Genomic DNA, 26,135 nt, shown 5'->3' with positions numbered 1-26,135 from the left:
TGCGTTTATTACATAATACTTTTTTTATTATGTTCATTTTTTTTTCTCGGGATGAACAGGAAAAAAAAAGTGACTGCCAACGACTGAGTATAAAAAATTTTCATAAGTGTGTCGTCCCTACATCGCGAGTATACATCTTTTTTCTTTTTTCATTTACGAACAACAATGTCAGCACAAGATCCCGCTGTTGAAGACATCACTCAAAAGACCAAGGAAGTTTACTTGGAGTATGTTTTAAAATGATGTTTTATAGCTTACACGTCTATTTATAAATGAAAATAGAAAATAAACTTATCGTATTTATTTTATTTATTAGCGATGAAGGTAAGCCTATTACCAAGAGTGCCTATAAGAAACTTCAAAAGGAAAAAGAGAAAGCCGAAAGAAAGGCTGCTACTGCTGCTAAAATTGCTGCTGAAAAGGCTGCTAGAGAAGCCAGTCAAGTTGTAGGTTTAAATTTTTATCTTTATATATTGCGTGCATTATTGAAAAAAAAATTTGTATGTTTATATCAATATATAGGATTGTTCTAAAGACCGTTATGGCAAGCTTCCTATGAACCAATCTCAAACTCGTACTGGTAAGATAATAAATTAAATTTAAAGATATATATATAAGTGAGATTTGGTTATTGAAAAAAAAAACCCTATACTATGTAGATACCAAGTATGAAGATATCAATACTATCAATGCTTCTCGTGAAGGTGAAACTGTTACAGTCCGTGCCCGTGTTCAAACTTCTCGTGCTACAGGTAGTAAGATGTGTTTCTTTGTTTTCCGTCAAGGTGTTTCTACAATTCAAGGTATTGTTACTGCCGATGATAAGACAATCTCTAAGCAAATGGTCAAGTTTGGTGTTGGTATTTCACCTGAATCTATTGTTCTTGTTGAAGCCAAGATTGTAAAGCCTGTTGAAGAAGTGAAGAGTTGTACTATCTCTTGTGCTGAACTTGCTATTGAAAAGCTCTTTGTTGTTTCTAAAGTGAATGTTCGTCTTGCTTTCTCTTTAGAAGACGCTTCTCGCCCTGAAAGCTCTTATGACGAAGATGCTCAGCTCTCTCGTGTTAATCTTGATACACGTCTTAATAATCGTGTTCTTGATCTTCGTACCACTACCAATCATGCTATCTTCCGCTTACAATCCGCTGTATGTTTGCTCTTCAGAGAGTTTTTGATTGAACGTGGTTTTATGGAAGTTCATACTCCCAAGTTGATTGGTGCTGCCTCTGAAGGTGGTTCTAATGTCTTTAAGGTGAATTATTTCAAGACAAACGCCTATTTGGCTCAATCTCCCCAACTTTATAAGCAAATGTGTATTGCTTCCGATTTTGGTAAGGTCTTTGAAATTGCTCCTGTTTTCCGTGCTGAAGATTCCAACACACATCGTCATATGACTGAATTTATGGGTCTCGATATGGAAATGGCTTTCAATGAACACTACTACGAAGTTGTTGAAGTCCTTGAAGAGCTCTTTGTCTATATCTTCTCAAATCTTAAATCACGTTTCAGCAAGGAAATTGAAGTTGTAAAGAAACAATATGAATTTGAAGATTTTGAATTCTTGCCCAAGACACTTCGTCTTTCTTATGCTGAAGGTATCAAGATGTTAAGAGAGGCTGGTGTTGAAATTGGTGATTTTGAAGACTTGAGTACTGCTAATGAAAAATTATTGGGTAAGCTTGTCAAAGAGAAATACCACACTGATTTCTATGTCCTCGATAAGTTCCCCTTGGCTGTTCGTCCATTCTATACCATGCCTGATCCTGAAAACCCCGAATATTCCAACTCATATGATTTCTTCATGCGTGGTGAAGAAATCTTGTCTGGTGCTCAACGTATTCATGATGCTGACTTCTTAACCGAGCGTGCCAAGGCTCATGGTGTTGAAATTGCCACTATTCAACCTTATATTGATGCCTTCAAGATTGGTGCTCCTCCTCATGCTGGTGGTGGTATTGGTTTGGAACGTGTTGTCATGCTCTTCCTTGCTCTTGGTAACATTCGTCGTTCTAGTTTGTTCCCTCGTGATCCCAAGCGTTTGGAGCCTTAATCTCTTTTTTTTTCTCTCCTCCTCCTCCTCCTTTATTCCTTTAACAAAAAAAAATTGACATAAATATAGAACCATTGTTTAAATATAAATGCGTATATAAATATTTATTGATATGTGTTATATCTATATATATACATTGCAAAAAGAAAACGAAAAAGAGGGAAATAGAAAAAAAGAGAAAACATATAAATGTGAATTTTACTCTCGTTTATCTTTAAAGTCTGATAATGCATATTGCTGACTTCCATGACCAGTAGTATTTACCGTTTCTGCAATTCGAGTTTTAGCCATTTTTGTAACTTCATTAAACACAGATGAGAAAATTCGTTCAAGAGGGCCCCAAAGATTAAGAGCATATACAACATAACTAACACTAACACAAAGAATGAAGAGAACAAGATAAATAGGACTCTTGAGAATGGCCATAAATTCATTCCAACCAAGAGCGATCATCATGATAATAACCCATGTAGGCACTTTGGCAGTCGTAGCGACCACAGATCGTTTAGCTTCCAAATAAAAGGCATCACATTCACGTTTAAATCGATTATTAATATCAATTTGTTTTGCTTCACTAAGAATAATAAGTGATTGTTTGAAATCAAATTCTTCAGTTGATTCTAGTTCAAAGTCTTTGTCTAAACTTAAATCAATTTTTGAAAAGGTCTTTACCAAAGATAATGTCTAATAATAACAATATAAATATAAATGATTTCACCAAACACTTCTTTTTTTAGAGGTTTGTTACTTACTTCATCTCTTGCATTTTTAAAGTAATAGTCAATATCATCTTCAGGTTTCCAAACCTTAGGAAGGCCTTTATCATCATAACGAAACTTTTCTTCAAACCTAACATTATAAACTTTCATGGTTAATATACATGTATATATGAATATATATACGTATATGTATACATATACATATTTATATATCTATGGATATATTTCCATATAGATAGCAATACCTATTACGAAGTTTCAATAATAGTAAATTATCAGCCAACTCTTCATCCACCTTTTTACGAAGTACAATCCATGTCTGTCTTTTCAAGTCAATAATTGATTGTGTAATTTCCTCTTTAGATGAATCAAAGGCTGTGTACAAAAATAACAATAATAATAAAAAGTCATTAGCTTCAATGTTATTCTATTTCTTTCTTTTTTTTTCCTCCTTACATTTTGCTTTTTTGGCTAATAAGTCTTCACCATCTCTAATTGTCTTTTTGTATTGTTCAATAATTCTATGCCACATATCATCTTCAGGACGATTAAGTTCAAGTGCTACAGGATCTGAAAGTTCAGCTTCAATTTGTTTTTCTAAAGCTTTATTCATCTTCTTAAATTCCTTTGCACGGGCTTTAAATGAGATATCAGCAAGATCTTCATTTAATAATTGTTCTTCATGCTCATAAGACCAATCCGTATCAGATAAAAGAATAGCTAATAAGGGTCTAGTATTAATATATATTCATATATTGAAACTAATATGCCAAAACACTTACCTTTAGCACCAGAAAGAAAGAATGCAGTAGCTTCCTTATTACATAAACTAACAATCTCTGCAAAGTTATATCCAGGTTTCTTTAGCTGCGTATCCAAGTTTTCAGCGAACATTGTGGCTGCCTTTTTATGTAAATTATTTAACTGACCAATAAAATAAACGCCTAATTGTGTATTTAATTTAGTAAGCATTTCCTGACGTTTCTTCTGATAAACGTTTTGATTATAACGTGATGCGCTTTTATCAAATGTTTCGAGAGCTTGTTCTCTTAAAGCCTTCATTTGATCACCTAAATCAGCAATAATTTGATTTTTTTCGATAATAGGTGTTTTAAAAGGAATAATTTGTTCTTTAAATACTTCAAAGGCAGCCTAAAATAAAAAAAAGGGTTAATTTTATGTACTGTTATATATATCTTTAGTTGTTACATTTGAAATTTCATCACATCGATATTGAGCTAATAACTCTTGTTGAGTAGGTAAATCAAGGTCCTTGTTAGTCAAGACTTTATCCCAAATACTAGACGCATACATATTGTAACCATCTGCAGGAATACGTTTATGATATTCAGGGCGAAATACAAAATCAGGATTATTAGGATCATTAAATCTTGTAGAAAACTAAAGTTAATTTACATATACACATATAATAGGTTTAAATTGCTATAATACCTTAAACGAAGTTTATTCACTTCTTCATCGAATTTCTCAGGTAACAAAATTTTATGAGGTAATCCAGTATACATAAAATCAAAATAATCTGTAATTTTACAGTTTTCAAGTCCCTCAGGCTATATAAACATGTATAAATAGTTGTCTTCTTTTTATCTTAATTGATTATTACCTTTGATAGACTTTCCCAAATCTTTTCAAGATCAGTCCTCAGAGTATTTGCCAAGTTTTGCAAAGGTGTAGCACCAACAAAATCACGAATGACAATTAATAATAAAGTCTTTTCTTTACTAGATAAATTGAAGGAAAAAAAAAGGAGTTAATATATAAATATCACGTGCAATCAGATACAAACCTTTTTTGATTTTGAAACAATTGTAAATTGACCTCAAATACAGTTTTCAAAAGTCCCATATTAGCGCCTTGGTAAAGACCCACTTGATGTTCCCATAAATTAAGAATAATGACTTCACTTGTAGCCATTGAAAATAAAGCAGATTTTCTTTCAAAGTCTTGATCTTCTCCTCGTTCACGACCATCAGTACCTTCAACATCCATGACGAGCACATGCATACCTCTACCACGAGACAACCAGATACCTTTTGTTGTTTGTTTACGTTGATTTTCATCCATTTCATCAAAGGAAGTACCAAATAATCTATTCAACAAAGTACCTAAATAAATATATATATATATATATATTTATATAATGCTATTCAGGAACTGGGCCCTATTATTATTATTATCATCATCATTAATACTTTACTTTTTCCTGTACTTTGAGAACCAAACACAGCGACAACATTATACTTAAAACCAGCCTCTGCCAATCCCCATTTCTTCATATATTCAGGAAGTTCTTCACTATTTAAAAGTTAATATTTTCTAACTCTCTTCCTCTTCTTTTTTTTTTCTTTTCATTGTCTAATATTTTTACGTGAATTTTTGGTTTTCGTCAATTACTTGAAGACGAGGAATAGGCTCTACGTCATGTTCCCAATCTTTAATATCTGTTGTACCTTTAGTAGATGAGATTGTTTCACCTACTGAAGTTACAATTGGATTATCGAGATTAGAAGAAAGTACAACACTGTCCTTGTTTACACTTTCTTGGGCACTTGAAGATACTGTTGTATTCTCCATCTTGTATATTTGAAAAGAAAGAAAATAAATAAAAGAAAAGAAAATAAATATATAAAAATAAAAATGGGAATAATAAAAAAAAAAAAAAAAAAAAAGAGGAGTGAGTGTGGTGAACGGAGGCGACAGCCGCCCATTAATACTTTTTTTTTTTTTTTTTTTTTTTTTTTTTTACATAAAAAAGTTCCGATTTATCGTCAGCTTTGTTGATGGGTCATTGTTTATTCTATTTCATTTATTTTATTTAATTCAATTTAATTTTGGAACAAACAAAGAAAAACATGAAAGCTGTAATTACTGGTGCATCTGGTCTCTTGGGTAGACCTACTGTCAAGGCATTTCAACAAGCTGGATGGGATGGTAAATTAGTCTATTTTTATATTTTAGTAATCGACTTATAATAGTATTGTATTAGTTATTGGGACTGCATTTTCTCGTGCTAAGAATGGTTTAGTCAAGGTAGGATAAAATAGTAGGATAAATCATAGTATATGCATATAAACATAAACATAAATATGATGATATGTATAGCTTAATTTGACAGATGCTTCTGCAGTTGAAGAATTTTTAAAGGAGCAAAAGCCTAATGGTAAACTCATGTAGAAAAAATAAATAGGTATATGGAATATTAATATGTATAACTTTCTATAGTTTTAGTTCACTGTGCTGCTGAACGTCGTCCTGATGTAGCTGAACAAGATCATGAGGGTGTTCTTCGTGTAAATTATATAAATTATTTTATATATTGTCATGATGAATGTATAATCTCTAATGTTGAGTTTAGTTAAATATTGAGACACCTAGATGTTTAGCAACTATTTGTAAAGAGCTTGGAATTATGTTGATCTATATTAGTACAGATTATGTATTTGATGGAAAGAATCCACCTTATGAAGTAGACGATAAGCCTAATCCATTACAATTCTATGGTAAAACCAAGTTAGGTGGAGAAGAGGCCATCAAGAGTGTTTATCCAGAAGCTGTTATTCTTCGTGTACCTATTTTGTATGGTAAAACTGAATACAATAGTGAATCTGCTGTTAATATCTTGATTGATGTTGTATTGGTAAGTCTGCATGTATCTATATGAGTGTACCAAATAAACAAGAGCTAATATATATGTATGTATATAATAGAATCATGATAAGCCTGCTACTGTTGATAATGTTGGGGTTCGATATCCTACAAATGGTAATATATATTTGCATGTCAATGTATTTGTCTCTATATAACTAACAAATATGTTCCCCTCCCCTTTTCTAGTTCAAGATGTGGCACGTGTTTTAAAAGACTTGGCAGGTACACAAGAGAAATTTATGTCTAGAACATATAAAAATTAAGCCTTAATATATATATATATATATATAGTTGCAAAGCTTGAGAAGCATAAAGATATTCAAGGCATTTATCACTTTTCTGGAGAAGAATGTATGACGAAATACCAAATTTGTGAAGTATTAAGTAACGTTTTGAATGTACCCATGGATCACTTAACAGCTCAAAATACAATTGATAAAGCTGCTTCAGGTAAATAGGCTATGTAATATATGGTTAAAGGGAGAAACCAAAAAAAAAAAAATCATGAATATTCATACATTCTAAATAATAGTTTCAAGACCCGAGAATTCTCACTTGTCGAATAAGCGACTGCAAGAAACAGGAATTGATACAAACTTTGTAAAATTAGGAACATGGTTTTCTGAAAATTTATTATAAATTTCTATAAGGGGCAAATATATAATTTTTAGTAATAAATGACTTAATAAAAATCATTTATTTGATTTTTTTACTTTCTGTTGTTATATTTTTCCTACTTTAAAGAATTAATTTGTAAATACAACGTTTGTGTTACAATAGTTTTTATCGATCTGATAAATGCTAAAAAAGAAAAAAAATTTTTTTGTGCATGTACTATTGTGCTTTTAAATCCTTCTTTTTTATGGAATCAAGAATAGCGGGATTAATGAAGTACATAAAGACAATAGACGCGGAGAACCAAACCTCAAATACCATTAAATAATAACGTTTTTTTTTTATTATAACACGTATAAATAAGAGATTCCTTTCTCTTTCTTTAACTTTTTTTTTTTTTGTTATTTCTGTGGTCTTTATTTATAAAGTATATAAACATACACACACATACACATACACACACATATATATACATATATATATAAATGGTAGTGAGTAGTCTATTATTTTCGCTTTTGAAGCTTTCACTTTTGACTGGATCTTCAGTGGTTACTGCAGCTTCGACAAATCAACATTCCTCGTTGATCAAAATTCCTTTTATCTCACAAGGTGACATAATTAAAACCAATCATAATGTATCTCTTCAACGTAGAGATAACACGTTAGCAGAGACTCCTGTTTTCTATTGGTATACTCAGTATCTTGCTAATATCGGAATTGGCACACCTCCACAACAATTTAATGTGATTCTAGATACTGGAAGGTATATACGTGTCTTATGCAATACACATATACATCTACTAACATATAATATATATATATATATATAGTGCTGATTTATGGGTTGCTAGCGAGTGCTGTCCATCAACAATGTGTCACTCTAAACGATTTGACAGCTACGAGTCATCTACCTACAAGGACTTGAATAAAAAATTTCATGTACTGTATGGAAGTGGTGAAGCACTAGGTGAATTTGCTACGGATGTAGTTACATTAGCCGATGTTAAAGTTAAAAAACAAATATTTGCGCTAGCTGATGAGACAGAAGGAGTATTACGTAATGAAAAGGTAAATGTGACTACGGCTCATAAGAAGGGTGAATCATCTGTGGTTCGTGTTGATGGTATTCTAGGTCTTGCTTACCCAAAGTTAACTACACGAGTGAAAGGAAAAGGACATTATGACCCACTTCTTTTTAACATGATGAAGCAAAAGTTGATCCCAGATGAAGTGTTCTCTATCTATATGGGATTTAATAGGACCCATAATGTTGTAGGATGGAATGGTGAATTAACTTTAGGTGGTTCAAACACTGATTTGTATACAGGAGACATTGAATATGTTTCAGTTATATCTCAAAAGAAAAAGAAGAAGTCCTATAAAATGTGGCAAGTCCTCACTCAGGGTATCTCTATGACAAAGAGTACAGAGAATCACAAGGTTTTAGATATCAAGTTGAAAGGGCCTCGTCGAACAATCATTGATACTGGTACCACTTTATCTTACGTTGATATGGAATTTGCTAAAGAAACATTAAGTGCTTTAACAGGCCAAACATCATTTATCATCACTCGTCCAGGAGGTCTCTTTCTTATCGATTGTGAATATCGTAATTCAGATGCTCGTTTACAATTTGTCTTCAAGACATCTATGAAGAAGAAGTCAGCCTCTGTAACTGTGGATGTACCTGTATCAAGTTTAATTTATCCTTTAAATACAAATGATCTATCTACTGCTACAACTTGTGGCTGGGGTATTATTGGAAAAGCTGTGAATGATGGTGATGATGAAGATGCAGGACTATTCTTATTTGGACAAAGTTTCCTTAGAAACACGTATATTACTTTTGACGTAGGAAAGAATCAAATTGGTTTCTCTGCTGCTCTAGGATCAACTACTAAAGTAACTAAATCTTCATGAACTTAGACTCTATTATTTTTAATAGTTCCACTTTATGCAATATTCTGTTTCATTTTGCTTTTTTTTTCATATATGTGTATACTTGTAAAATAAAATAAAAAATAAAAAAAATAAAAAAAAAATAGAAAATAGTATTTATATTCAATCATTCTCTGATGGTAACGAACAGATTTATTGATATTATCCTAGTTTTAAACAAATTATATCAATATGTACTTTATACCATCCTTTTTTCTAATGGTTTGTCAATTTCAGCTAAATGGCATTATTTGCTATTAATATGTTTAGTAGAAAGTTTATTAAATATAAACAGTTTTACTTGATAATCAGGCAAAAATAGAGTAAGACAGAATAAATATATGAAAACTTTTATATATCGAGAAAAATTAAATAATTAAAAAAAATTGAACTTTTGAAATAAGTGCAAAATGGATCTTTTTGAAGAACAAGTAACTTCGCAACAGGAACAGAATGTGGAGATCGTGAGAGAAAAGTGTTCTCACCCCCTAAAAATTAATTAAGGTTTATAATACTTTGACCCTGATTGAAAATTAATCTCAGTTCACCAAAATTTAAATTAAATTATGAGTCCTTATAATCTAGCTGGCTATTTCTTTGAAACCAAATAATGAAACTTCGTTTATTCATACCTGTGGATGATATAGAGAAGGCACTACAATGTAGATTTATATATTAACCAGTTTCTTATATACTCTATATTCATTCTTTCAATGTACTACTTGGATGTATTCCATTACATATCACAGTGTATTTAACTAGAATAGATAATATATGATTACATTTATAAATGAGTATATTCAATAAGAATAATACTAGTATGTTGTAACTAATCTATAATATATATATTCATCCTCATCATCAGTAACTCTTTACTCTATGTTTTGCCTCATTATCGCTTTGATAACACCAGTGTCTGTTATTATGTAATTTTAACTCGTAACACAAGAATGTCTTATATAAACTGAAATCAAATTAATACTGTATGCATAAAGTGCAGAACTGTGAACTATGATATCATTCAATCACTAATGACTCTGATCTGAATATTATAGAATATTATGTAATACAGAATTATATATGCAACATGACTGATTATTATAGGAGATTGTATGCATATTTTGGATTTTCCCGATCCATCTACGCATCCTATTTTTATTTTTATTTTTTTATTTTTTTTCAACATTGCGTTGGATTTTTACACAAAACAGATTATCTTTTATGGATAAATAAAAATTTTCATTACATTTGTAGCCATTGGTCTGAAATAAAAATAGGAGGCCCAGTTCAATTGACTGAGTAATAAACTATATTCGATGTAAGGATGAGGAGATATGTATTCAACTTTAATATCCCTTGGCACTAAATAAAACCCTTATAATCCAATCATTTCTGTTTCTTGGAATGCTTTTTTTAACCTATAGATTGCTTAACAGCTCAAAAAAAATACAATTGATAAAGCTACTTCAGGTAAATAGGCTATGTAATATATGGATAAAGAGAGAAACAGAAAAAAAAATCATGAATATTCATGTATTCTAAACAATAGTTTCAGGACCCAAGAATTCTTACTTGTCGAATAAGCGACTATAAGAAACAGAAATTGATACAAATATAGACAAAACAAAATCATAAATATCCATACATTCTAAGTAATAGTTTTTAGACCTGAGAGTTCCCATTCATCGAATAAGTGTTTACAAAAAAAAAAAAAAAAAAAAAAAAAAAAAAAAAAACAGGAATTGTTACAAATATAGATATTAAAAAAAATCATGAATATTCATATATTCTAAGTAATAATTTCAAGACCCGAGAGTTCCCATTCATCGAATAAGCGACTACAAGAAACGGAAATTGATACAAATAAAAATAAAACAAAAAAAAATCATGAATATTTATAATAATTTCAAGATGTGAGAGCTCCCATTTGTCGATTAAGTGTTTACAAGAAACAGCAATTGATACAAATATGGATTTAAAAAAAAAATCACGCATTTTCATAATAATTTCAAGACGCGAGTGTTTACAAGAAGCAAGAATTGATACAAATATGGATTTTTTTTTTTAAAAAAAAAAAAAGTCATGAATTTCCATACATTCTAGATAATAATTTCAAGATACGAGAGTTCCCATTTATCGAACAAGTGTTTACAAGAAACAAGAATTGATACAAATATAGATAAAACAAAATCATAATTATTCATACATTCTAAATAATAATTTCTGGACCTAAGAGCTCCTAGTTATCGGACAAGTATTTACAAGAAACAGTGATTGATTCAAACTTTGTAAAATTAGGAACAAAATTTTCTGAAAAATTTATTATCTACTAAAGAATCAGTTTGTAAATACGAAGTTTGTATTACGATAATCTTTATTAATCTGATAAATTCTTGAAAAAAAAAATTACATCCACTATTATACTTTCAGTATTTTTTTTATGAAATCAATAAAAGCGGAATTATTGAAGCCTGTAAAAATGATAGACGCGGAGAATCAAATTTCTGACATGATTGAGTTATGTTTCTTTATTTTTCCTCTGTCTATAATATATATAAATAATAGATCATTTCTCCTTCTTCAACTTGTTTTTTTTGTTATTGTTATTTCTATAGCCTTTATTTATAAAGTATACTAATATATATACATACATATATATATATATACATACATATATATAAAAATGGTTGTGAGCAGTCTATTATTTTCGATTTTGAAGCTTTCACTTTTGACTGGATCTTCAGTGGTTACTGCAGCCTCGATTAGTCGAGAGCCTTCGTTAATCAAACTTCCCATTATCTCAAGAAATGTCATAGCTAGAGAAAATTTTAACGTATCTCTTCTACGTAGAGATGGTGCGTTATCAAGTGCTCCTATTTTCGATTGGTATACTCAGTATCTTGTTGGTATCGGAATTGGCACACCTGCACAACAATTTCAACTGATTTTAGATACTGGAAGGTATATACATGTCTTATTCAATACACATATACATCTACTAACATATAATATAATATTATATATACATATATATATAGCACTGAATTATGGGTTGCTAGCGAGGACTGTCCATCATTCGAATGTCCTTCTACACCTTTCATCACATACGATTCATCTACCTTCAACTATTTAGATGATACATTGGATTTAAGTTATGGTACTGGTACGGTTATAGGTCAATATGGTACGGATGTAGTTACATTAGCAGGTATTCAAGTTCAAAACCAAAAGTTTGGGTTAGCTGAAATGCAACAAGGAATTTTACATCCTAGAGAGGTTACTGTCAACACGGGTAACAAGGAAGAACCATCCACGGTTCGTGTTGATGGTATTCTCGGCTTTGGTTACCAAAATATGAATGCACAAGACAAAACAGATAGCCCGTCTGCGAATCTTTTTTATCACATGATACAGCAAAATTTGATCAAAGAAGCTGTGTTTTCTATCTCTTTGGGATATAAAGACGAACGTGACGCTTTGGGATGGAGTGGTGAATTAGCTTTAGGTGGCGCAAACACTGATTTGTATACCGGATCCATTGAATATGCTCAAGTTGCTAATAAAAATGAAAAGACTTCTGAAGGATGGGAAGTCTTCCTTCAGGATATTTCTATAACAAAGGAGGATGGCGAAGCTACAAACATCGGATTTGATAAGTCTTATCGAACTATAATTGATACTGGTACCACTTTAACTTATATCAAACCAGAATACGCTAAAAAGACATTAAGTGCTTTGACAGGCCAAACAACATATCCCGTAGCTCATGGTCGTTTCGAAGGCCTCTATGTTGTAGATTGTAACTATCATTCCTCAGATGTTCGTGTAAAATTTTCCTACCAGTCATCCACAAGTAAGGGGTCACCCATTATTAATGTCGATGTACCAGTAAAGAGTTTGATTCATCCTACAGATACAAATGATTTATCTACCGCTAAATCCTGTGTATGGGGTATTGTTGAAGGAGCTATTATTGAAGCTACAGGGGAAAATATATTCATATTTGGCGAAAATATTCTTAGAAACACTTATCTTACTTTTGATGCAAAAAATAGTCAAGTTGGCTTCTCTGCTGCAGTAGGAACAACGACTAAAGTAACCAAATCTTAAACTTAAAAAAAGAAAGACTATTTTTTAATAGTCCTACTTTATGCAATATTCTGTTTCATTTCATTTTTTTTTCATATATACACTTGTAAAATAAAAAATAGCATTTATATTAAATTATTTTGTCATGGTTGTAAAATTTATAACTTAATTCAATAAGATAAAATAGCCATAATAGAACAAGTAAGACACCTTTATGATAATTCTGTCTGCAGACATATTAAGAATATATTTACCCTTGTATAGGAAAAATAAGGAATAAAAGCCTTACATCTAAAACTATGTCTTCTTCTATTATTGTTCTGCTGAATATAAATTTTATAAAGTTAAACTGGGGTAAAGTAAGAATAACGCAGGTACGCGTAATAATAATAGATTTTACTCAGAGTACATGTATTAGTTTATAAAAATAAATATATACATACATACAAAAAAGACATGTATAACTCTTAATATTATCAAATACAGTTTGGTATATTATTAGTCATTATCCTTATCCACAAAAGATATAAATAATCTAACATTGTTTACCTTTATTTTGTATTAAAATTCTTAACTCATATTTATCTTAATAAAACTTATTAACAAGTCTCAACATACTTCCTTTGTCTCTTTTACTTTATTTCTTTATATTTCCTATTTTATTTTATTTTTATTTACTTGATATTATCCTTGTTTTAAGCAAATTATATTGGTATATATTTTATACCTTTTTTTTTTAATGTTTGCCAATTTCAACTAAATGGCCTCATTTGTTATTAGTATGTTTAGTAGAAAGTTTATTAAATGTAAGCATTTCTACTGATTATCAAATAATACAATATTTATAAGAGACTGTATATGTATAAATATTGGATTTTCCCAATCCATTTACGCATTCTTTTTTTATTTTTATTTTTGCATGTCCATTTTTTAGCTTTACGCGACGATTTCTTTTCTTTCTTTCTTTCTTTTTTTTTTTTTTTTTTTTTTTTTTTTTTTTTTTTTTGCATTGGATTTTTACACAAAACAAGATTTTGATTACATTTGTGGCCATTGAAGTGAAATAAAAATAGGAGTCTCAGTTCAATTGACTGAGTAATATAGTATGTTCGATATAAGAATGAGGAGATATCCCTTGGTACTGAATAAGGCTTTTATAGTCCAATCATTTCTGTTTCTTTGAATACTTTCTTGGAAGTTTAATTTCTTGTAACCATTAACAATATTGATATTATACTATGCATATAGCTTTTCGATTAACTATCTTTCGTTATCGTAAAGCATTTCATTGAAGTAGTATCTTTACTTTAAAATATCGAATCTGATGTAGAGTTTATAACCTTAAGAAGTCCAAAAAAAAAAAAAATCCGGCAAGTCATTGGATTGGAAAAAATTCAATATTTGAATATATGTTTATAAAAAGAAAAGCGCCAGTATGATTGTTCAAATGTTGAAGAAGATACATGATAGGGCTTTTTTTCATAATACTTTCATATTCAATAAAGAACCCTTAAACTGAAATAAAGACAATGATGTGAAATTCATTCTTACGAGGTCTATGCTATTTAACATATACTTCATATACAATATTTACTATTCTTTATTAATAAAATAAATAACAGTCTCTTCCCAATAGACACTTTACTTTCGGAAGCATAGTATGGACATAATACTAAAGATGGTTAATATTAAAGTCATTGTACTCCCTGACCTGTCCAATGAATCCTTGCCTCGTAACATGATATTAATGCATAAGACTGCATAAGACAGATTATGAAATATTGAACAAGTATCACAATAACAACAACATATAGGGAGTATCATTCAATTTAGTTTGAAAAGACTATCAAGTAAAACCTTATAATAATGAAGAACTCTTTGTTACCTTTATAAGCTTCTTTTTATCGATAAATGAATATAAAGTGAACTCAAGTTATTTATTATTTAGTTCATATTTATTTATTGCCATAAATTGGCATAGTAAAGCTCTGTACATTTATAGTTTATGTATAAATAATATGTATGATTGCGTATGTATTTATATAGAAAGGTATTCTTTTCTTTTTTTCTTTTTTTGTTTCTTCTTCTTCTTCTTCTTCCTTTGTCACTTATTCGATATATGCATGCATAGTTAAATTAAAACTTATAATCCCATATCTTTTAATTCATTAATTATCTTTTCTTCTTCTTTATCATCTAAAATTATAACTGATTTTAACTTCTTTGTATTTTCAGTAGCCTTTATAATAAAATCCATTTTTTGACTTTTTGTTCTTGTTTTCCATGAAGGAGATAATAGTGACGTTTCTTGATTGTTAACAGGAAGTATACGTAAACAACTCGATCTTTGTCTTTTAGAAGATTTTATTATACTTCCATTCCTATTTTTCTTTAATGTTTTACGTAATAGCTTATCTAAAGCTTGAGCATGTTGTTCAAAAGGAAATAATGTTTCATTTTCATTAAGCTTTGAAGTGAATATCATATCAAGCATAGGTTTTGATTGTGGTGAAGGAGGAGGTGCTTGTGGATGAAATTCTTCTTCACTTGAATTATCAAATAAATTTTTAGTATTATCATTAAATAAACTTTTTTGTTGAGGATAAAGCTCATCTATAGTAAAAGGTGAACTATATGCATACAAGGGTTCTTCATTCAAATGTATAATGTCATCATTAAAGTCCTTGTCAATTATTAAAGTACTCATATTTTTAGAAGAAAAGAAAAAAAAAAAATATTAAAAAAATATTAAAAAATTCTTAAATTTGTCGTTTTTATACATTTCATGGATTCATTCGTTGAAACTCAGATTTTTTTTTTTTTTTTTTTTTCAAAATTGATTATATAAACACGTATTGAGTGAGTGGAACAAATCATAAAACGGCTTAGTCTCTGTATTGAATTAATAGACTACAAAAAATAGGAACAATAAACTGAATTCCTTTCTTTTTTTTTCTATTCAATTTAGATGCTATTTGATATTCTTCATTTAATCTTTCGAACATAGCCTTTCCCTCTCTTTTTTTTTTCTCTACATTAGAAGTAATTAATTCATCGTCCTTCCCTAATTTTTACTTGAAATAAAGATTGGTATTTAATATCGATGATTAACCATTTCGAGATTGTCGACATGTTTAAAGTTGAAGATTAATTTAATTAATACCTTTCTTTCAAAAAGTGTGTAATAAGAATAGTTTTCTGATATTTTGAATTATCTCTAGACCATTCCTTTTTTTTTTTTCCTGGATTTATTTTAATTTCAAAACCAGGTTAAGCTATGAAAAAATGGACAAATAATTGGTTGAAGCAGATATACTATCACGTGGCCATATAAGGTTTAGAGTTTTTATTTATTTTTTACCTCTAATTTTTTTTTATTTATTTATTTATTTATTTTTTCAATGTCTCAATCTTATAATTTTGATTCCAAACCAACTGCACAAGAAGCTATTAAAAGACTTTCTTCCGGTTTTAGTTTATCTGAAAGTTCATCAAATGTGAATATCTCTACTGCAAAGGACGATAAATCACTTAAAATTGCAACTTTCTCATTGCAAGGTTATTTAAAAGTAAGACATATAAAACAAACAAAAATTTATGCATCCTATTAAATCAAATCAAAAAAAAAAAAAAAAAAAAAAAAGGAGAAAGAGTTTGCAGCTGAATTTTTAGAAAGAGGAGGATTGGGTTCTTTATGTGATATCATCAAAAATTCTACAGGAAATACTTTAGCTTACGCACTAAATTCTTTTTTATCTCTTATGGAACATGATACAGGTTGGGAGTCGTTAGAGGATGACTTTATTATTCATATTGCACATGTTGTCGTGATAGAACAACTGGCTACCATTGCTCGTCCTGCTATCGCGATTTTAGTCAAATTAGTTTGTGCAACATCAGATTCCGTTTCATCCATTCGTTGTTATGGCTATCCAACCATACATAAAGCAATTGAAGCTGAACCAACCTTCATTACGACTCTTGTAGATAGACTCCTAAGCCCAGAATACATGTTATCTATCACGAGTATGTCACTTTTGATTGTCATCTTAAAATACGTAACAGATGAATATCGAAGTCAGCTTTCAAGCATGTATGAACACTCCAACTTACAAAAAAATATTTTGGTATATTTCGAAAAGACTTTACATATAAGTAATAAGACAGTTTTTTTTTAATTTAATTTAATTTTATTTTTTCTAAAATATACATATAAAATAGAGACTAATGAATCACCATCCTTCAACTGAACTGAAATTAATGATACTTGAATACCAAACAGTTTTTATGCAAAATTTAAATAAAAGGTATAACTCAGCTGTTTCAATAAATAATCCGCATCATGTCAAAATGTTGAATGATATATGGGAAATTGCAAAGTTAGAGCAAGTTGATATACCAGGTGCAAAGAAATGGAAAAAGATTGGATTTACAGTATGTATATAACATATAGTCTTCTTTCTTTATTTTATTTTATTTATATGTTTTACAATGTTTAGTCAGAAGTGCCTCATAGAGAATTTAGACGAATAGGTCTTTTTGGTTTGGAAGGAATGCATTATTTCGTTATAAATAATCAAGATTTGTATTCAAAACTAATTTTAGAGCAAACTCATCGTCCAGAGGGCAAACGATGTCCATTTGCAAAAGCAAGTATAGAAGTTACAGATTTATTACTTAGTCACTGGAATATAACTGCAACATCAATAAGTAAATAAATAAATAAATATAAAATCAATAAATCAGTAGGTAGACTAAATTCATTCCCTTTTGTTAGATACTACTAAAAGTGAATTCCAACCATTAATATTAAATTTTAACCATGTGCATTCTACAACTTTACAAACTTTCTTTAGAATATTTCATGATATGGAAGCTACAACGTTCGATTTCTCAAAGGTTTCAGCTCTTGTAAGGAGTCAATTAAGATCAACATTAAACGACAGTCTTACATCCAAAAATATAATCGAGTTTGATCGAATTATGTTTGAAACTCCATATCAACAAATTCGTGACCGTCGCTTAAAAGAACTTGAATGGGCTGATGATTTATTAGGAAGAGATGCTATTAGGTATAGATATTAAACTGTATTATATAATATATACTTAAACATTTTTTAGTCATCTACGTACACGATTATCTAGACAATCTTATGAGTTTCTTAAGAAACAAAGAATTAGTTGTTTACTAGAGGGTGCTTGGTTTCCTTGTCCTGTATCTCAACAAAGAATGTCTGTCATTCCATCAAATAGCAATAATAATAATAATTCTTTACATTTAGTATCTACTATTACAAACGCTACTACTACTACTTCTGCTGCTACTACTACTGTTACCACTACTACTACACCTCTCAATAACAATCCATCTCTTTCTTCCTCTTTGTTAACTAACAATATGAGTACAACGACTGGTAATAAACGCTGGCGATATTACAAATTAAGCCAATCTAAAAAGGCGCTCATGTATGGTGATTTTTCAGAAAAAATAGCTCCCATATTAAAATCATATGAAAAGCTACCTAACCGTATTGATTTAAGTTCCATTGTTGAAATTCAAACAATACATACCAAGTCATCCATGAATCATCATAGTGCTACGTCACAAGCATTCAGTAATAGTAACAACATGATGTTGGATAGCAGTCTATCATCAGCTCCATATGCTAGCAAATTATCATTTGCATTATATACGGATCATAATATTCCGCTCGCTGAATTTTATTGTGCCACAACAACTCAAGCAGCTGAATGGAAAGACGGATTCAGTATGTTATTACTTGATAAGCGGTTTACTTGCAAAGAAACTGCTGAGTTATTTCACACCCTTACAGAAGTGGGCGTGAAAGTAAAATTATTACAGATTGCTGGAGATCGAGTTGAAGTTCCTCACGGTGTTATAGAAGTACCTCCAGTACCTTCTGGTTTAGGTACTGGATTTTTTTATGATACTACTTTTGACTATACATCATCATAATAATATCCGTTATTAATAAATACCTATTATTATGGTATATGATATATTTATTATTTTAAACAAATCAAGTTATATAACAATTTCTGTACATAGATACTTGGATATAAGAAAAATAAATAAATAAATAAATAATCTGTACATCATACTTAATTACTCTATATATATATATATTACAAGTCTTCTTGATACAAAAGTTGTTTCCGTTTTTTTTTCATTTTTTTTCACAAAAGAATAGAAATATTGGAAGTCCAAATTCTATTATTAAAAGTATTCTTCAAGAAACCTTCAAATTCAACTGGAAGCTTTATATCATATGTAATATTCTTCAAATTAGAGAAACAATCATCATTGTCTAATTTCGTATTTTCGTTAATCCATATTGTACAAGTTGAGTCAGGGAATACTTCAGTTGAACGATCATTAAATGAAAGAAGCGACTCCTGAGCAAATTTGATTTTTTGTTGAATATAAAGTTCGTATTCATTTACATTATTTGCGGCATTATTCAAGTATTCAACTCTAATGTTTTCTAGATAGCCACACCAAGTATCCTTTGTTTCAAATGAATCGGCAATAAAACTTACTTGAGTAGAGACATTATTACTAGCTGTTTCAATCATACAATTAAATCCTAATGTCTTCTTTTGTAATACTGATACTTGTTCACTATCATGGCGTTGTTTCTTATAGTCTCTAACCCTTTTAGAGTCATTGTTATTTGTGTGGAATACATTAGAGATAAAATCAGTAATAGGTTGAAATAATGAAGGATGCTTGAAGGAGCAAGTGCCAGATTCACGTTCAAACGAGTGAAGATTGCCTGCAACTTGAGCAAGCTTGAAAAGCGTATCTGCAGATGGACCATAAAACAGCCTCTTACGTAAATTGCGACCCTTCATATTTGATTTTTTCTTTTTATTACGTTCCTACAAAATTAACAAATACATTTAGGTTTTTTTTTCTTTTCTTTTTTTTTTTTTTAAAAAAAAAAATAAACTTACATAAGTGCAAACAACTAAATCATTGAATAAGAATACATAAACTTGCTTCTTTCGAATAATTCTAGGGAAGCGATTATTTCTTTTAAAAAGAGACTGTGTGGTAGTATCAACCAAAGCTTCTTGAATTTGTTCTGATAGCTGATGATCTTGGTATCTTTTTGGACTAGGGGTAGTAGTGTCGAGATAACCTTCATAAATCAATTTTCTACCATATTTCGCAATATGAACTGGAGATGAGCCATCTAATCCAACAATACGGTTCTCAAGATCTACGAGTTTCTTATAATCATCCTCATCTGCCCTCTTTTCTTCAAAGTAACGAAGCATTCTCTCCAACTTTGCCAAGCAGGATTGAATATCTTCATGTATATAATCTGTTTCAGGCACACATCGAAGTAAAGATTTGAAGAATAAAGGATACGCCATTATCCTTGGAATAGGCTTCAATAAGTAAGCAGTTAAAGATAAGTTCTTGCATTCTTCCCATAACGAACGACGCTAAATATATACATATATATTTTAGAAAAAAAAATAATAATATAATAATTATAATTCGGGGAGGGTAAATACTTACTGCTAAGAATAAGCCAAATTCATTCTTTGATTTAATACAATCTTCAATTGTATTTGTAGCATCTTCAAAAATGTCAAAATAAACAGAATATAACGAGAAAAAATCAAGCTACGAATTATTGTGATATAAAAAAGATGGTTAACATCTATAATCTTCTCCTTCCTCCTCTTTAACTTTTTTTTTCTTTTTACATAATAATTGAAAATGCTCATAATAGAATTTATTACTCCGCATGTACTATTTTGCAGACTTTTCAAATCCTAATGATATGTCACGAAGGAGATAAATATATTTATTAGATTCCTAATTTTTACAAAATAATAATAATTTACCTTTAACATATTCAAATGAACTTGAATGATTTCGGTGACATTATCAAACAAAATCTTTACTGAAGAAGGTAATCCATTAAACTGACGGGATTCCTTCATAAAAATCTGTTATAATAAATAATTTATATCTATGATATGTATAGCATCCTATTATATGAATCCATACCTCATGAATCAAAATGAGATCATGTACATACAATTGTTCAGTATAAATGATCTCATGTATCAACTCCTGGTATTTGATCTCTTTATCATTCATTGCATCCAATATCTTGACCTTTCCGGAAAGAATCATGCTTTCTCTCCAGGAAGCTGGTAACCTGCCATTAGTTGCTGGACCAGGAATGCTGTCGGTGCCAACAACAGCAAATTCTTTCCAAAGCTCTGCTTGGCGATGAGCGATCGGCTTTTTCAACTCTTCATGAACTTGCCAGTCATTGACTGACAAAGAGGAGGAAAGAGAAGACCGTTCAGGAACGCTCTTTAATGAGGACACACAGAGCTTGTCAGCAGGGTCGTCCTGTTTCTTGATCAAGGAATGGATCTTGGTCGTTTTTACAAATCTCTTTGTTAACTTTCCGAGAAGAGTCGTCTTGACTTCAACTACTTTCTCAAGGTCTTCATTCTTAGTGTTGTATGTTTTAATAAATTTTCCTAACTTGAAAAAACGTTGATTATTATTATTGTTGTTGTTGTTAACATTCATGATTGTCATTTTTTTTTGTTTTTTTTTAAGAATTTGGTATTGAGAATAAATGTATGTACATACGTAAAGAAGAGAAAAATTATAAAAACGTCTTTTACATATTTATAATTATTCAGAAAAATGGAAATGAAATCCATGCATTAAAATATTAAATAAAAATTACTTTAGTTCATTCTTTAATGGTATTCAAATAAAATTTAATAATTTATACACTAGTAACAAAAAAAAAAAATAGGTACCCCTCCCCCCCATGATTCTACTACTAACTTTAGATTTTATACGAGTATTAATCTCTTCTACTTATTTTCTTATATTCATTCATAAGAACATATCTCTAATCCTGACATATGATTAACTATTATATTCAATTCACAAATAATACAGATATATCTTAAACAAGACGTTAACATTCCACATTCCTAACTAGATATTCATCGATAAAATCAACGTCAACCAGACGAAATTCGCATAAAAATTATATATCGTTCTATGCAAATAAAGTTATGTTTCTCTTTTTTTTTTCTGTACCAAATTACTGTCTATTTCACGTCATTTTCATTCTCGAGTGCATGCTTTTATTATATTCACTCGTCAATTTTATCGATAAACACGTGCAGCTGTCAATTTAAATTTCCTTAAAAAAAAAAAGACCAGAATAGTCATCTATTCTATTATAAGTAGAATATAAACTATATAAGATATCACTAATACTTTACATTTTACTTGTCTATTATTTTTGCATGATGCAGGAAAAAATTTTATCTTATTCTTACCATTCTTGTTGATATTTTTTTTTACAAAAGACCCTCCCACCAAAAAAAAAGGTATATCATGGTATATCTTTTTACATATATATATAATACTCAATTATGAGTGCCTTGAGCTATTTTAAACTCGCCTTTATTTATTTCAGGAACAGGATTCTGTCTATTATTTTATCAGGATCACGATAATTTGCCCGGTAACTAATTTTTACGCTACGCTTCACAAAAATGGACTGTTGCTAAGATTTTTAATGAATTCTTGCTTTATCTTTATTTATATATAATCAACTGAAATAACACTAAAGTAAGGAGCATGTTGATGCTGTCTATGTTGTAGAAAATGAGTATTGATGAATTTTGCGTTTGAAACTCTGCTGATATTGTTATGTTTTATATATAGAGACGAGATAACTATGAAAAAAAAAATGGCAAGCCTTTTTGTTATTCATGTACTATAGTGCTTGTAATGTTAACTAATTCTATTTTGGTTTTTAGAAAGGCAAGAAAACATTTTTCTCTGAAGAAAACTTTATAGAGCTTGATTTAGAACATAATTTGTTACTTAACAAGGACAAGAAATTCTGAATTATAAGCGCAAAAATACATACATACATACATACATATTTATATATCTTCATCTCTCTCTCCCTCTCTTTCTTTCCTTGCATCTCTTATATATATATATATATTTTGTTAGTTTCTTTTTTTACTATTATTTTATTCGAGCTGAACTAGGCAGCCCAGTACCATTTAAAATATTCAATTATGTAATAATTTTTTTTATGTAAATATTTTCAAATCAAGGTTATATAATAAATCTAAGGTATGACATACCCAAAAAGGTAATATAATAAAAAAAAATTATACATAGACAGTATCTTTTTTCACCCCCTCTCCCCCCCTTTTTTTTTCATCTCATATATATTAAGCAATATGGAAATTACAGTGGCTCAAATGTGGTTTATTTTAATAATAATGGCCTCAGTATTTCTTACAGGCCTATGCTGGTGTTTTTGTTGTGGAACTTGTGGTAAAATATAAATTCATAAAAATATATAAATAAAATAAAGACAATATTTCATACGTTCTAACCATACATTAATAATACTAGTTGGTAAAAGCCTCTTACATAACACAGGTTTGCTCCATTTTGCCCGAGATGGTATGGATAATAGACAATGGAGTCATTTACCACAACATATTCAAGACGATGAAGAAGAATTATGGCAGTTAAATCGTTTATAAGAAGAAGAGGACAGTTTTTTTTTTCTTCAAGATGAACTAATATAAATGTATTGCATTATATAATTAAAAAAGTTTATTATATTTGTTCAATCTTTACAACTTTTTCAGATGCAATAGATTCTAAAGCAGCAACAATAAATGCAAGATGATGGAAGGCCTCTTCTGTAGAAACACCTAATTTTTTACCATGTCGAACAGCATTATAAAAGGCAGCCAATTCACCTTCTACATCAGATAAACCATTACCAGGTGAATTAGATTGAAGTGATGTAATAGGTGAGATATCAACAGGTTTGCCCGATTTGTCAAATAAATTGACCGTAGTTTCATCGATGAGTTCAATGGAGCCTTCAGTACCATGGACAAATAAAGTCATCTTTTTAACACCTGCTGAGCACTATCAACAAAGTGAGTCTTTCTTTTCCTTTTTTTATATATATAAACTTTAACTTACAAAAGTAAAGTTAGCGACACCAACACCTCCATTTTCTAATTTGATGGTAGTAGCTAAAGTATCTTCAAGAACATGTACTTTGTGTCTTTTAGTTGCAAAAGCAGCAACGGATGTGAATTTTCCAAGGATAGGAACCAAATGGGCCATATCATGAACACAGCCATCGCTAAGATATCCTCTATATGGAGATATAGAATGATTGAGTCGTCTTTTCTTTCATTTATATCAAGTTAAACTTACCCTGGATGTAAAGGATTTTGGCGCCATTTGGTTGAATGATAAGGAGAATTTGGATTATAAGGACGTGCTGAGTCATATGTAAAGTTGACAATCTAAATAACAACACATGAGTATGACCCCTAAATATATAAATTCCTTCAAACTTTTACCTCTCCAATTCCACCATCTCTCACATACTCAGCCACAGCATTGACTAAAGGATGATAAGACCAGTTTTCATTAACAGCAACTACAGTCGTCTTTGTCTTTTGAGATAACAAAACAATCTCACGAGCATCTTTCAGAGAAGCGGCTACACAAAAATAAATTAAATACATTCAATTCTCGAGTAAAATGCATTTCTAATTTCTTTTCTTTTATATTCTAGCAGCTTACCAATAGGTTTCTCAAACATGACATGCTTATTAGCGGCGATAGCAGCTTCAATTACCTTAGTAAAAAAAAAAAAAGTTTAATGTAAACCTTACATTATTATTATATGTGTAAGTTAGTAACATGATATACCTCTTTGTTAAACTGAACGGGAAGAATAACGTCCACTGCATCAACGTTAGGATCGTTAATAAGCTCAGTAAAGTTTGTATAGACAGCAGATTCATCAATACCAATCTACTCTATGTTCAGTAACTAGACTTACTGTATTATTATTATTATTATTATTATTACCTCCTTTGCAAATGCTAAAGCTTTTTCCTTGGATCGATTGGCACACGCCACAATTTGAAACTTGTCATTACCAACAGATTGGTATGCTCGGTGATGACGATGAGCAAAAATACCTGTACCGATAATTCCGATTCTAATAGGTTGGTTCGACATTGGATACCCCCTTTTTTTTTTTTTTCTAGTTGTAAAGAAATAAAAATAAAAGATAAAAAATAAAAATAAAAAAACGAGATGTCAATCAATCAGATATAATGTGTTCTCTAATGATTATGTAACTGTATATGATTAGAGATTCCGCTGTTTCCCTTATTCAAGTTACATTTTTACTACGTCATTTTTAATTTTAACTATATCTGAGTAGACAGTTAACTATTTTTGTCAGGTTATTCTACAAAAAAAAAAAAAAAAAGCCGCGAAGATTGTTGTATAAAAAAGCGACAACACATAATAATAAGTGGAGGAGGCGGCTTTACTTTATTTATAATTTAAATACAATAGTTAGAGTATATTGGTGGAGGAAGCACATAGCAAACATTATGTAATAGAAGAAGATAGAATACATAAAAGTAATTTATAAAGTAAATCGTTTAATTCCTCCTTTTATATAATAAGAAATAAAAGTTATATTTATTGACAATGCACGTGTAAATATATTTCAAGAAAGCAAATATATGAACGATTTTAAATTATGTAGTGTATAATATAGTTGGCCTTATTAGCATGATGGATTGATTTTGACAGCAGGTACAGTCTTTTTATTTTATTTTATTTTTAAATCATTTTTAATTGGCTAAACAGATTATTATAGCAAGTTTTTATAGAGAAAAGGGCAATCTTTCTTAAACTTCTAGAACACGTCGTACCATAAAAAAAAAAATTGAGCTTCAAGATTCAAGAAACATTATTTTTGTTCTAACAAATAAATAACCTAGCAGTTTAAAGACAATATATGCAATACATATTTTTTTATTATTTCTTATAGCTGCTTCTCTTCAATAACACAAATAAATAGATAATTGCATGTTAATCAAGGCAAATAATCATACTTAATAAAGCGACATAAAAGTATAACTATCAAAAAATAAAAGAGAGAGAG

The 26,135-nt window shown here is 29.8% G+C and overlaps 9 protein-coding genes across 9 annotated transcripts; 5 read left to right on the top strand and 4 right to left on the bottom strand.

The window, feature by feature from the left end:
• The first annotated feature begins 143 nt into the window (after nt 1-143).
• On the top strand, nt 144-2,120 carry BX663DRAFT_473886 (uncharacterized protein). The gene is made up of 4 exons (XM_051524212.1): nt 144-227; nt 317-446; nt 523-580; nt 660-2,120. The coding sequence occupies exons 1-4, from the start codon at nt 166-168 to the stop codon at nt 2,048-2,050; spliced, it is 1,641 nt and encodes a 546-aa protein (XP_051382048.1). The 5' UTR covers nt 144-165; the 3' UTR covers nt 2,051-2,120.
• BX663DRAFT_561657 (RHD3/Sey1) lies at nt 2,121-5,435 on the bottom strand. The gene is made up of 11 exons (XM_051531931.1): nt 5,159-5,435; nt 4,988-5,085; nt 4,577-4,895; nt 4,394-4,511; nt 4,222-4,340; nt 3,979-4,159; nt 3,552-3,921; nt 3,226-3,489; nt 3,015-3,144; nt 2,803-2,899; nt 2,121-2,734 (listed from the first exon to the last, which is right to left on the bottom strand). The coding sequence occupies exons 1-11, from the start codon at nt 5,362-5,364 to the stop codon at nt 2,249-2,251; spliced, it is 2,388 nt and encodes a 795-aa protein (XP_051382047.1). The 5' UTR covers nt 5,365-5,435; the 3' UTR covers nt 2,121-2,248.
• A 114-nt stretch (nt 5,436-5,549) lies between these two features.
• Nucleotides 5,550-7,155, top strand: BX663DRAFT_511628 (uncharacterized protein). The gene is made up of 9 exons (XM_051527907.1): nt 5,550-5,721; nt 5,777-5,820; nt 5,893-5,950; nt 6,013-6,080; nt 6,146-6,427; nt 6,498-6,552; nt 6,625-6,660; nt 6,730-6,888; nt 6,971-7,155. The coding sequence occupies exons 1-9, from the start codon at nt 5,643-5,645 to the stop codon at nt 7,075-7,077; spliced, it is 888 nt and encodes a 295-aa protein (XP_051382046.1). The 5' UTR covers nt 5,550-5,642; the 3' UTR covers nt 7,078-7,155.
• Nucleotides 7,156-7,748: 593 nt separating this feature from the next.
• Nucleotides 7,749-8,907, top strand: BX663DRAFT_421747 (aspartic peptidase domain-containing protein; the record flags this gene model as incomplete). The annotated part of the gene is made up of 2 exons (XM_051522411.1): nt 7,749-7,816; nt 7,884-8,907. Coding segments are annotated over 2 exons (1,092 nt in total), but the record flags the coding sequence as incomplete, so codon positions are not given.
• A 2,685-nt stretch (nt 8,908-11,592) lies between these two features.
• On the top strand, nt 11,593-13,217 carry BX663DRAFT_543539 (aspartic peptidase domain-containing protein). Its single transcript, XM_051530849.1, has 2 exons — nt 11,593-11,952; nt 12,030-13,217. The coding sequence occupies exons 1-2, from the start codon at nt 11,675-11,677 to the stop codon at nt 13,099-13,101; spliced, it is 1,350 nt and encodes a 449-aa protein (XP_051382044.1). The 5' UTR covers nt 11,593-11,674; the 3' UTR covers nt 13,102-13,217.
• Nucleotides 13,218-15,084: 1,867 nt separating this feature from the next.
• BX663DRAFT_511623 (uncharacterized protein) lies at nt 15,085-15,814 on the bottom strand. Its single transcript, XM_051527906.1, has one exon. It carries the CDS (start codon nt 15,785-15,787, stop codon nt 15,224-15,226), a length of 564 nt encoding a protein of 187 aa, XP_051382043.1. The 5' UTR covers nt 15,788-15,814; the 3' UTR covers nt 15,085-15,223.
• Nucleotides 15,815-16,457: 643 nt separating this feature from the next.
• BX663DRAFT_511622 (ELMO/CED-12 family-domain-containing protein) lies at nt 16,458-19,183 on the top strand. Its single transcript, XM_051527905.1, has 6 exons — nt 16,458-16,649; nt 16,725-17,207; nt 17,302-17,514; nt 17,580-17,790; nt 17,858-18,152; nt 18,202-19,183. The coding sequence occupies exons 1-6, from the start codon at nt 16,482-16,484 to the stop codon at nt 19,055-19,057; spliced, it is 2,226 nt and encodes a 741-aa protein (XP_051382042.1). The 5' UTR covers nt 16,458-16,481; the 3' UTR covers nt 19,058-19,183.
• Nucleotides 19,184-19,278: 95 nt separating this feature from the next.
• Nucleotides 19,279-21,679, bottom strand: BX663DRAFT_552490 (uncharacterized protein; the record flags this gene model as incomplete). Its single annotated transcript, XM_051531374.1, has 5 exons — nt 19,279-19,983; nt 20,059-20,556; nt 20,633-20,740; nt 20,965-21,069; nt 21,131-21,679. 5 exons carry the CDS (start codon nt 21,677-21,679, stop codon nt 19,279-19,281), a joined length of 1,965 nt encoding a protein of 654 aa, XP_051382041.1.
• A 1,645-nt stretch (nt 21,680-23,324) lies between these two features.
• Nucleotides 23,325-25,243, bottom strand: BX663DRAFT_511618 (uncharacterized protein). The gene is made up of 9 exons (XM_051527904.1): nt 25,040-25,243; nt 24,878-24,982; nt 24,749-24,803; nt 24,523-24,665; nt 24,374-24,465; nt 24,134-24,311; nt 23,797-24,076; nt 23,546-23,726; nt 23,325-23,464 (listed from the first exon to the last, which is right to left on the bottom strand). The coding sequence occupies exons 1-8, from the start codon at nt 25,190-25,192 to the stop codon at nt 23,716-23,718; spliced, it is 1,017 nt and encodes a 338-aa protein (XP_051382040.1). The 5' UTR covers nt 25,193-25,243; the 3' UTR covers nt 23,325-23,464; nt 23,546-23,715.
• Nucleotides 25,244-26,135: the final 892 nt, after the last annotated feature.

The sequence above is a fragment of the Cokeromyces recurvatus genome, assembly GCF_025118155.1.
Source record: "Cokeromyces recurvatus strain NRRL 2243 chromosome Unknown BX663scaffold_15, whole genome shotgun sequence".
NCBI lineage: Eukaryota > Fungi > Mucoromycota > Mucoromycetes > Mucorales > Mucoraceae > Cokeromyces > Cokeromyces recurvatus.
This window is presented reverse-complemented; position numbering and strand designations above follow the sequence as displayed.

What these genes read in the sequence shown, in the direction of transcription:
- BX663DRAFT_473886 (XM_051524212.1), top strand. Translation starts at nt 166, where the DNA reads ATGTCAGCACAAGATCCCGCTGTTGAAGACATCACTCAAAAGACCAAG. An exon ending in CTAGAGAAGCCAGTCAAGTT is followed by an intron (nt 447 to 522) that starts GTAGGTTTAAAT and finishes ATCAATATATAG; the next exon opens with GATTGTTCTAAAGACCGTTA. An exon ending in CCAATCTCAAACTCGTACTG is followed by an intron (nt 581 to 659) that starts GTAAGATAATAA and finishes TATACTATGTAG; the next exon opens with ATACCAAGTATGAAGATATC.
- BX663DRAFT_561657 (XM_051531931.1), bottom strand. Translation starts at nt 5,364, where the DNA reads ATGGAGAATACAACAGTATCTTCAAGTGCCCAAGAAAGTGTAAACAAG. An exon ending in TTGTTTCAAAATCAAAAAAG is followed by an intron (nt 4,512 to 4,576) that starts GTTTGTATCTGA and finishes CAATTTATCTAG; the next exon opens with TAAAGAAAAGACTTTATTAT. An exon ending in GATGTGATGAAATTTCAAAT is followed by an intron (nt 3,922 to 3,978) that starts GTAACAACTAAA and finishes TTTTTATTTTAG; the next exon opens with GCTGCCTTTGAAGTATTTAA.
- BX663DRAFT_511628 (XM_051527907.1), top strand. Translation starts at nt 5,643, where the DNA reads ATGAAAGCTGTAATTACTGGTGCATCTGGTCTCTTGGGTAGACCTACT. An exon ending in TCAACAAGCTGGATGGGATG is followed by an intron (nt 5,722 to 5,776) that starts GTAAATTAGTCT and finishes GTATTGTATTAG; the next exon opens with TTATTGGGACTGCATTTTCT. An exon ending in TGTTTTAAAAGACTTGGCAG is followed by an intron (nt 6,661 to 6,729) that starts GTACACAAGAGA and finishes ATATATATATAG; the next exon opens with TTGCAAAGCTTGAGAAGCAT.
- BX663DRAFT_543539 (XM_051530849.1), top strand. Translation starts at nt 11,675, where the DNA reads ATGGTTGTGAGCAGTCTATTATTTTCGATTTTGAAGCTTTCACTTTTG. An exon ending in CTGATTTTAGATACTGGAAG is followed by an intron (nt 11,953 to 12,029) that starts GTATATACATGT and finishes ATATATATATAG; the next exon opens with CACTGAATTATGGGTTGCTA.
- BX663DRAFT_511623 (XM_051527906.1), bottom strand. Translation starts at nt 15,787, where the DNA reads ATGAGTACTTTAATAATTGACAAGGACTTTAATGATGACATTATACAT.
- BX663DRAFT_511622 (XM_051527905.1), top strand. Translation starts at nt 16,482, where the DNA reads ATGTCTCAATCTTATAATTTTGATTCCAAACCAACTGCACAAGAAGCT. An exon ending in CATTGCAAGGTTATTTAAAA is followed by an intron (nt 16,650 to 16,724) that starts GTAAGACATATA and finishes AAAAAAAAAAAG; the next exon opens with GAGAAAGAGTTTGCAGCTGA. An exon ending in ACTTACAAAAAAATATTTTG is followed by an intron (nt 17,208 to 17,301) that starts GTATATTTCGAA and finishes CATATAAAATAG; the next exon opens with AGACTAATGAATCACCATCC.
- BX663DRAFT_511618 (XM_051527904.1), bottom strand. Translation starts at nt 25,192, where the DNA reads ATGTCGAACCAACCTATTAGAATCGGAATTATCGGTACAGGTATTTTT. An exon ending in CTTTAGCATTTGCAAAGGAG is followed by an intron (nt 24,983 to 25,039) that starts GTAATAATAATA and finishes AACATAGAGTAG; the next exon opens with ATTGGTATTGATGAATCTGC. An exon ending in GAGATGGTGGAATTGGAGAG is followed by an intron (nt 24,466 to 24,522) that starts GTAAAAGTTTGA and finishes GTTGTTATTTAG; the next exon opens with ATTGTCAACTTTACATATGA.